Source organism: Protomyctophum parallelum, assembly GCF_964188405.1.
Source record: "Protomyctophum parallelum genome assembly, chromosome: 18".
NCBI lineage: Eukaryota > Metazoa > Chordata > Actinopteri > Myctophiformes > Myctophidae > Protomyctophum > Protomyctophum parallelum.
Genome location: NC_139716.1, coordinates 44,738,287 through 44,748,286, shown reverse-complemented (window position 1 = coordinate 44,748,286; position 10,000 = coordinate 44,738,287). Strand labels below are relative to the sequence as shown.

The 10,000-nt window shown below is 45.1% G+C and overlaps 1 protein-coding gene across 1 annotated transcript in view; it reads left to right on the top strand.

The window, feature by feature from the left end:
* Nucleotides 1-10,000, top strand: part of LOC310875237 (matrix remodeling-associated protein 8-like) — a 40,042-nt gene that overhangs the window by 15,681 nt on the left and 14,361 nt on the right. Inside the window, exons 7-8 of the mRNA XM_083788411.1 lie at nt 1,714-1,893; nt 6,149-6,350. Coding sequence (XP_083644537.1) covers nt 1,714-1,893; nt 6,149-6,350 — 382 coding nt within the window. The remainder of the gene's footprint in view (nt 1-1,713; nt 1,894-6,148; nt 6,351-10,000) is intronic.

Sequence of the window (10,000 nt, the reverse complement as noted above, 5' to 3'; positions counted from 1 at the left end):
CAAACTGGTCATGGTTTGTTGACAAACTGGTCATGGTTTGTTGACAAACTGGTCATGTTTGTTGTGACTGGTCATGTTTGTTAACAAACTGGTCATGTTTGTTGACAAACTGGTCATGGTTTGTTGACAAACTGGTCATGTTTGTTGACAAACTGGTCATGGTTTGTTGACAAACTGGTCATGGTTTGTTGACAAACTGGTCATGTTTGTTGACAAACTGGTCATGGTTTGTTGACAAACTGGTCATGGTTTGTTGACAAACTGGTCATGTTTGTTGTGACTGGTCATGTTTGTTGACAAACTGGTCATGTTTGTTGACAAACTGGTCATGGTTTGTTGACAAACTGGTCATGTTTGTTGACAAACTGGTCATGGTTTGTTGACAAACTGGTCATGGTTTGTTGACAAACTGGTCATGTTTGTTGACAAACTGGTCATGGTGTGTTGACAAACTGGTCATGTTTGTTGACAAACTGGTCATGTTTGTTGTGACTGGTCATGGTTTGTTGACAAACTGGTCATGTTTGTTGACAAACTGGTCATGTTTGTTGTGACTGGTCATGGTTTGTTGACAAACTGGTCATGTTTGTTGACAAACTGGTCATGGTTTGTTGACAAACTGGTCATGTTTGTTGACAAACTGGTCATGTTTGTTGTGACTGGTCATGTTTGTTGACAAACTGGTCATGTTTGTTGTGACTGGTCATGTTTGTTGACAAACTGGTCATGGTGTGTTGACAAACTGGTCATGTTTGTTGACAAACTGGTCATGGTTTGTTGACAAACTGGTCATGTTTGTTGACAAACTGGTCATGGTTTGTTGACAAACTGGTCATGGTTTGTTGACAAACTGGTCATGTTTGTTGACAAACTGGTCATGGTTTGTTGACAAACTGGTCATGTTTGTTGACAAACTGGTCATGGTTTGTTGACAAACTGGTCATGGTTTGTTGACAAACTGGTCATGTTTGTTGACAAACTGGTCATGTTTGTTGTGACTGGTCATGGTTTGTTGACAAACTTGTCATGTTTGTTGACAAACTTGTCATGGTTTGTTGACAAACTGGTCATGTTTGTTGACAAACTGGTCATGGTTTGTTGACAAACTGGTCATGGTTTGTTGACAAACTGGTCATGTTTGTTGACAAACTGGTCATGTTTGTTGTGACTGGTCATGTTTGTTGACAAACTGGTCATGTTTGTGGTGACTGGTCATGTTTGTTGACAAACTGGTCATGTTTGTTGTGACTGGTCATGGTTTGTTGACAAACTGGTCATGTTTGTTGACAAACTGGTCATGGTTTGTTGACAAACTGGTCATGTTTGTTGTGACTGGTCATGTTTGTTGACAAACTGGTCATGGTTTGTTGACAAACTGGTCATGTTTGTTGACAAACTGGTCATGTTTGTTGTGACTGGTCATGGTTTGTTGACACCAAGTTTAACCCAATTTTTGCCCCAAAAAATTTAATATAAAAATACAATATTTACAAATAAATTGTATATTTTTGTAAATTTTTGTATTTTTATATACAATCTTTTGGGGCAAAAAACAAAAACAAAAAAAAAGTTTTTTTTCTTTTTTTTTTTTGCTCAGTCGACTATTAGACGACTAACAGCAAATGTATTAATCTATCAGTCGACAATACAAATCCTTAGTCGGGGACAGCCCTAGTGTGACGCGAGTACACTTTCTCCCCCCCCCCCCCCCAGGTGGTCCACTGGGACCGCCAGTCCCCGGGGGTCCGTGGGGACCGGGCCGACCGCCTGGTGGACCTCTACGCCTCGGGGGAGCAGCGGAGCTACGGCTCCATGTTCCTCCAGAGGAAGATGAACATCAGCGGCAACGCCTTCACCGCGGGAGACTTCTCTCTGCTCATCGACGACGTGCAGGTCTGTGATATACTGACCTGAGATCAGATTCATACCACGTTTCCACTGGACACACACTGGGTCTGATTATAACCCATTCTGACCTGAGATCAGATTCATACCAGGTTTCCACTGTGGACACACACTGGTCTGATTATAACCCATTCTGACCTGAGATCAGATTCTAAAAAATGTCAGTCGACTCTTCGATTTTTCTTTAGGTCTGCTATTTTTAAATAACTAAAGCATGACGTAATGCTAACACCAAAATGGGTGCCCGCCCAACATGGGTTAAAGGGACACTTCACCCTTTTTGCAAAAAAATATATGTTAATGACGTTTAGAAGCTTTAGATCACTTTCCTGGGGGTATTTATGTGTGTAATATGTGGTTTTAGTTATTTTAGATTGTAGCAGTGAGCCTGTTGTCTCTGATGTCATGGACACTGGTCTCACTACCTTCCCTTCCCTTCCCTTCCTACAATTCCCATAATTCTTTGGTGCACTGCTCCTCCTTGCGGATAGGGGGAGAGCTGTCTTACTGAGACAACATGTAGTCCAGGAAGGAAGTGAGCCCAGTGTCCATGACATCAGAGACAACAGGCTCACTGCTACAATCTAAAATATCTAAAACCACATATTACATACATAAAGCCCCCCAGGAAAGTGTTCTAAAGCTTCTAAACGTCATTAACATATATCTTTTTACAAAAAGGGTGAAGTGTCCCTTTAACACCTGGCAGATGTAAAAGATTCGAAGATTCAAAGCCACACAGCAGCATCTTTGTAGCTGAAGTTGCAAACTATCTGAGCCATCTATATCGTCCATAACAGACGGCCGACGCCTATTTGTAGAACTACCAACTGAACCACTAATAAAGTCACACCTGTGTGAAGTGAGGGGCGCTCTTATCATCATAGCCTATACATCCCATTCCTGCCAATCACAATTTGAGTCACTTTTGTTTGTGTTTTAACATAGGGCTGTCAATCGATTAAAATATTGAATCTGATTAATCGCATGATTGTCCATAGTTATCTGTGATTAATCGCAAATTAATCGCATATTTTTTATCCGTTCTAAATATACCTTAAATCAGTGGTTTTCAAGATTTTTCATATCAAGGTCCATTATTTATTCTGCATTTGAGCCACGGAACCACCATTTGATGACATTTAGCCTTCCAGACCCAAACTAAAGAACTGTATTGATGTTGGCCAATGGTACCATTACGAGAGATAACAGGCCATGTTGATCAAAATAACATGTTTTCTAAGTTTTCTAATTGTGTAGACTTAAATTAACTTAAGTAATGCAGCTGTTTAACAATTATTCAACTCTTCAGTGTAAAATTGCCATGCGTCTCTCAACCATTCTGTCAAACTTCACAGTGCGTTAATCGCGCGTTAAAAAAAATAGTGCCGTTAAAAGGATGGTGAGTTAACTAGTTAATAGTGCGTTAACTTTGACAGCCCTAGTTTTACACAAACACTCACAACTGGCCATTCATTATCAATGGCATTCAATGTTTGTGTTATATATAGGAGAATGTTTGTGATATATATAGGAGAAAGTTTGTGTTATATATAGGAGAAAGTTTGTGTTTTTTGCAGTTTGTGGCACTTACACCCGCCTTCTAATGAGAGCGCAAAATCTGTCTTGGAAGAGCCACCCATCGACTGATCTAATATACAGCAACCTTCCCCGTGTTTCTTCACTGGTCCGATCCAGAAGAACACAGTTTGCCGACCCATAAAAGTGCTAAAAAAGCTGTTTCATTTCCTCCGCTAGTAATAATAACAAATGATGCAGAGAGAGAGAGAGAGAGAGAGAGAGGGGGGGAGGGGTTATACTGTAACACGCAGAGAGAGAGAGAGAGAGAGAGAGAGAGGGGGATGGGTTATACTGTAACACGCAGAGAGAGAGAGAGGGGGGGAGGGGTTATACTGTAACACGCAGAGAGATAGAGAGGGGGAGGGGTTATACTGTAACACGCAGAGAGAGAGAGAGGGGGGGAGGGGTTATACTGTAACACCACCTGTAGAACACATCATGTGGTTCAGAACATAACAGAAACCAAACCAAACACGAGCAGAACATTCCTTCACTTTGACCCACTTTTCATTTCCTCTCTTCTCGCCTGTCGGGCAGAAAGAAACAGTGGTGGAAAAAAAGTATACTCTATGGTTTTACTTAAGTAAAAGTATATATACCAATAATGCAATTTAGAACTACTTTGTTACAAGTGAAAGTATACGGAATTGAAAATGTACTTGAGTAAGAGTACAAAAGTATTGGCATCAAAATGTACTTTACGTACTAAAAGGAAAGGTATTCATATCGCAGAATGTCCCATTTCACAAGTTCAAAATGTGCAGAAAATCTATTGAAAATAGCCGATCTACTTGTAGATCGGCTATTTTTTGTAGATCGGTCCCTGAGGGGGTCCCTGAGGTCCTTGAATGTTTGGACTCCAGGCAGAACCGCCCAAATGGGCCTTTAATGTTTGGACCCCACAGGCTAAAAACACACATGAGTTTTAATTTACAAAGAACATAAAAGTTGAAACTACGAGAGAGACACAAAGGTTTCTACTATATGTGCGTTTTAAACTTCCAAAGGAAAAAAAAACCCACATCCTCTGTTTCCAGGTGCCGAGCTGCCAAACTGTATAAAAACAGGTTATTGGAAAACAAGAGGGGCTGAATGCTCCGACAATATATAAATGATATATATTTGCTCCATACATATATACAGACGATGGTATATATGCACAACGTTTGGTCTTTATCCTGTTTTAAAGCCTTTTAAACTTCCCCCTCCCCCAGGCCTTAAGGTGAATTCATCTCGTTCCAGGGTCTGTATTAAACTGTGTTAACCCCTTCCTCCCCAGCCGTGGGACCAGGCCGGGCCTGTACTAAACTATGTTAACCCCTTCCTCCCCCCAGCCCTCGGACCAGGGCCTATACTAAACTGTGTTAACCCCTTCCTCCCCAGACCAGGGCCTATACTAAACTATGTTAACCCCTTCCTCCCCAGACCAGGGCCTATACTAAACTACGTTAACCCCTTCCTCCCCCAGCCGTGGGACCAGGGCCTATACTAAACTACGTTAACCCCTTCCTCCCCCCAGCCGTCGGACCAGGGCCTATACTAAACTATGTTAACCCCTTCCTCCCCCCAGCCGTGGGACCAGGGCCTGTACTAAACTGTGTTAACCCCTTCCTCCCCAGCCGTGGGACCAGGCCGGGCCTGTACTAAACTACGTTAACCCCTTCCTCCCCAACCGTGGGACCAGACCAGGGCCTGTACTAAACTATGTTAACCCCTTCCTCCCCCAGACCAGGGCCTATACTAAACTATGTTTTTTTTTTTTTAAGATATTTTTTTGCGGCTTACGCCTTTTATTGATTTTTTAAGGGACAGACAGTAGGCTGACAGGAAACGGGAGAGAGATGGGGGGATGACATGCGGTAAAGGCCGTGTCGGGTTCGGGAGTCGAACCCGCGGCACACCGCGACTGGATCACCAGTCCGGTGCCCAGACCGTTACGCTACGGCCTGGGCCTGTACTAAACTATGTTAACCCCTTCCTCCCCAGACCAGGGCCTATACTAAACTACGTTAACCCCTTCCTCCCCCCAGCCCTCGGACCAGGGCCTATACTAAACTACGTTAACCCCTTCCTCCCCCCAGCCGTGGGACCAGGGCCTATACTAAACTACGTTAACCCCTTCCTCCCCCAGCCGTGGGACCAGGGCCTGTACTAAACTATGTTAACCCCTTCCTCCCCAGACCAGGGCCTGTACTAAACTATGTTAACCCCTTCCTCCCCCAGCCGTGGGACCAGGGCCTGTACTAAACTATGTTAACCCCTTCCTCCCCAGACCAGGGCCTGTACTAAACTATGTTAACCCCTTCCTCCCCCAGCCGTGGGACCAGGGCCTATACTAAACTATGTTAACCCCTTCCTCCCCAGACCAGGGCCTGTACTAAACTATGTTAACCCCTTCCTCCCCCAGCCGTGGGACCAGGGCCTGTACTAAACTACGTTAACCCCTTCCTCCCCCCAGCCGTGGGACCAGGGCCTGTACTAAACTATGTTAACCCTTTCCTCCCCCCAGCCGTCGGACCAGGGCCTATACTAAACTACGTTAACCCCTTCCTCCCCCCAGCCGTCGGACCAGGGCCTGTACTAAACTACGTTAACCCCTTCCTCCCCCCAGCCGTCGGACCAGGGCCTGTACTAAACTACGTTAACCCCTTCCTCCCCCCAGCCGTCGGACCAGGGCCTGTACTCCTGCCACCTCCACCACCACTACTGTGGTCTCCACGAGAGACGAGAGTTCCAGCTGACGGTCGGACCGCCCGACGCACCGCCGCCGCCGCCGCCTCGGGGGACCACGCCCCTCCCCCCCCCAGCCCCCCCGCCGCCAAGCAGAACCCTCCCACCCAGAGCGCTGCCCAATGAGGACAAAGGTACACTGTAGCGTATAAGAATGATGTAAGCCAAGTCAATGGTCATTTGTGTTTAAAACACTGAAGACTGCCACCTGTATACATGTGGGTTCTCCCGGCCTCGCAGAGCGAGAGGAGGAGGTTACATATTCATATAAAGCTCATAAAGCCGCGATATATAATGGGTCTTGATTTACAACGGTCTCTGCCGTGTTCCTAAACTTATAACCTCAGTGAAACTATAGGCCTAAAGCCTGGGCCTAAACGTACGCATTTCTAACCTTATCTTAAAGGACCACTTCACCACTTTTCAACCTGTCTTCATATAATAGGTCCTCACTAATAATCATGATAAAATGGCGCAATTCTTTTCTACTCAGTCTGTGTCTCATAGGAGGGCTGTGGGCAGTTTAGAAACCGTCTTCCAGTGACATCATCATTAGGCAGATTTATTTTTAAACAAGATTTCTTTACAAAAAATGTCATCATCGTGAGAACGATGGCTTCCATTTTCGCATTGCAACTTTTCAGGACTAGAAAGCCTGCAGTTTCTATTAGCTTGTATTCCCCATCGATGATGTCACTGGAAGACGGTTTCTGAACTGCCCACAGCCCTCCTATGAGACACAGACCGAGTAGAAAGAAATTGCGCCATTTTTCATGATTATTAGTGAGGACCTATTATAGCCTGGTTAATAAACCAGACCGAATCAGCCGTTGGCAAAAATTAATTGCCTGCCGGCGGATTTCGGTCTGGAGAGGCTCAATTGTACGCCCATTTCCTACAGCAGAGACTGTGGGCGGCCAATCGGGACACGGTATGCAATATGGGCGGGGCTTTGGTACAGTGACTTTCAATGCTTGAGACCTTTGACTGACAGTAGCTCTGACCAATTGCGTCAAAGAAGAAATGTTTCCCTGGAAATGAAATCCAAGCTGAGCCTCCCCAGACTAATATCCCGTGGTCCGTGCGATATTAGTCTGGTTTATTAACCAGGCTAGACCTATTTTATGAAGACAGGTTGAAAAGTGGTGAAGTGGTCCTTTAAGTAAAACCAAATGCAAGAATACAAGAGCCGAGCGGTCGACGTGTGAGGTCAGCGGGGAAGAAAGAAACCCCTGAGGGCGAGCGTGTTTTCTAAGGCGAGCCTTCCGGGGGTTAGCGTTAGCGTTAGCGGTGCCGCTAGTCCGTCCAGTGCTTTAAAAACAAACGGAAGGATTTCAATGTCAGTCCTAAAGCTGAGAGGAAGCCAGCGGAGCGAGGCCGTGTGTCTCGGTTCAGCGCAGAGCTACAGAAACAACAGGCAGAAAAACACCACATGTCCCTTCGTTCTCTCTCTCTCTCTCTCTCTCTCTCTCTCTCTCTCTCTCTCTCCCTCCCCCTCTCTCTCTGTCTCCCTCTCTCTCTCTCTCTCTCTCTCTCTCTCTCCCTCCCCCCCCCTCTCTCTCTCTCTCTCTCTCTCTCTCTCTCTCTCTCTCTCTCTCTCTCTCTCTCTCTCTCTCTCTCTCTCTCTCTCTCTCTCTCTCTCTCTCCCCCTCCCTCCCCCTCCCCCCCCCCCCTCCCTCTCTCTCTCTCTCTCTCTCTCTCTCTCTCTCTCTCTCTCTCTCTCTCTCCCTCTCTCTCTCTTCCCCATGTCCTCAAAACATCCCCTTCCCCTCCTCCATCGTCTAGCTCCCCTTTCTCTTCGGCAGTTTCTCACGAGGAACGTTTGTTTGCATAGCAGCACGTTTCAATAACAAGGCCACTCAGAGAGCTGTACGGAAAACATTAACCCATTTAGGCCTGACATCGAAAAGAAAAAAAAAGTCTTCTGAACGAATACTATATATATATTTTATTTTTATTTTTTTTCACGATTTTTCAAAGATATAGTGCGGCACTCGGTACGAGCTTGTAGATCTACAGCTAAAGTGTAACATAATGCTTATAGTCAAAACACCAACAGGGGATTCCCGTACAGAATGCGTTAAAGACATTTCAACCATTAAGTGGGCCATACTGTACTGTACTGTACTGTACTGTACTGTACTGTACTGTACTGTACTGTACTGTACTGTACGCCAGCGCCAACGAAAAACAATACGGGAGTTAGTTCGCTCCCGGTGCTCATTATATCCGATCGCACCCTTTGTGTTCGGTAACTCTCCTAGACTAAACGTGGCTGTAAGGTTATGTTGCTGTGTTTGTGTTAGTTGCTGTAATTATGTGTTAAGCCCTATGGTTAAGCCCAGTAACCCACTCCGATGCAACTCCTTCTCGCAACCATTATCCCCAATGGCATTTGCAAGGAGTTACATTGCTGTGACTGACGTGCCTTAAATCTGTGTTGTTACAGTTCCTAATATACAGTATTATACTTATTAGGAAATATAGAGACATGGAAGGAATGGTGAGAATCGAGGAGGGAGGAGGAGGTTGGGGTGGAGGCGGACATAGCCGCAATTTGCAACTGTAGATTTTTTTTATAATGGGATGAATCTAGAGTTGCAATGCCCTCCATTGACTCCCCACTCATCCAATTTGGTTTGTGATCTGCTCGTCTTAAATGACGTTAAACTCACCAACATTGCAGCTGCAGTCCAAGCTTGAATTATCCTCTTTCAATCTGCCTAGCTTGTTTTTCATAAAAATCCACCGTAGAGATGTTATGAGCTACTTTCTGTCAAGACATCCTCTGCAAGTGATTCTTTTTCTAAGTGTTGGAGTTTGGAAGCACTCGTTTTTGTTAAGGGTCGCGCTGCTGCCTCCTGCATTATGTGGACATTCTAAACAGGTTGAACGCAGGGCCGTTCAGTGACTTCGACGAGTGCTTCCAAACTCCAACACTTAGAAAAATAATCACTTGCAGAGGATGTGTTGACAGAAAGTAGCTCATAACATCTCTACGGTGGATTTCTATGAAAAACAAGCTCGGCAGATTGAAAGAGGATAATTCAAGCTTGGACTACAGCTGCAATGTTGGTGAGTTTAACGTCGTTTAAGACAAGCAGATCACAAACCAAACTGGATGAGTGGGGAGTCAATGGAGGGTTATTGCAACTCTATATTCATCCCATTATAAAGAAATATAGAGTTGCAAAATTGCGGCTAGAAGGAGGACAATGAATTTGAAAGCAGTGAATGGCAGAAATAGCCGATCTACAAGACCATAGTACTCACGGCCCATGTTTGGTCTGTTGTGAAGCAGAACAGACCGAGCCGGCCGGGGAGATCACAGGTGTATTTATGCTGTGGTGATTGGCAGCAGGTGATTGGCTGTGGTGAGTGGAGGCAGGTGATTGGCTGTGGTGAGTGGAGGCAGGTGTTGTGGATACAGGTGATTGTGAATGGGGAGTGGCTGATGAGTGAGGCCAAGTGTGGTAGATAGTGCTTAAAGGGATAGTTCAGGTTTTTTGAACTTATAAGTTGTATGAAAAACTTGCCATTAATATAGTGGTTTCAACTGTATTAATTGATTGCCCGAGACCCGTGGTGGGAGTTCTGCTCTGGTTTTGGTCAATTTGAAGTAGTTTCCGGTCATTTTGTGGGGGGGGTACTGGGGGCCACGCAGTAAAAGTAAATGAATCCACAAAACGAACGTAATTTGTATTGTTGACCTATTTCCCTTTTTTTTAGGGAAGGTTGCTATAGTTCGTATCCCCGGACCGGCACGTTAAAATTACCACCGCTG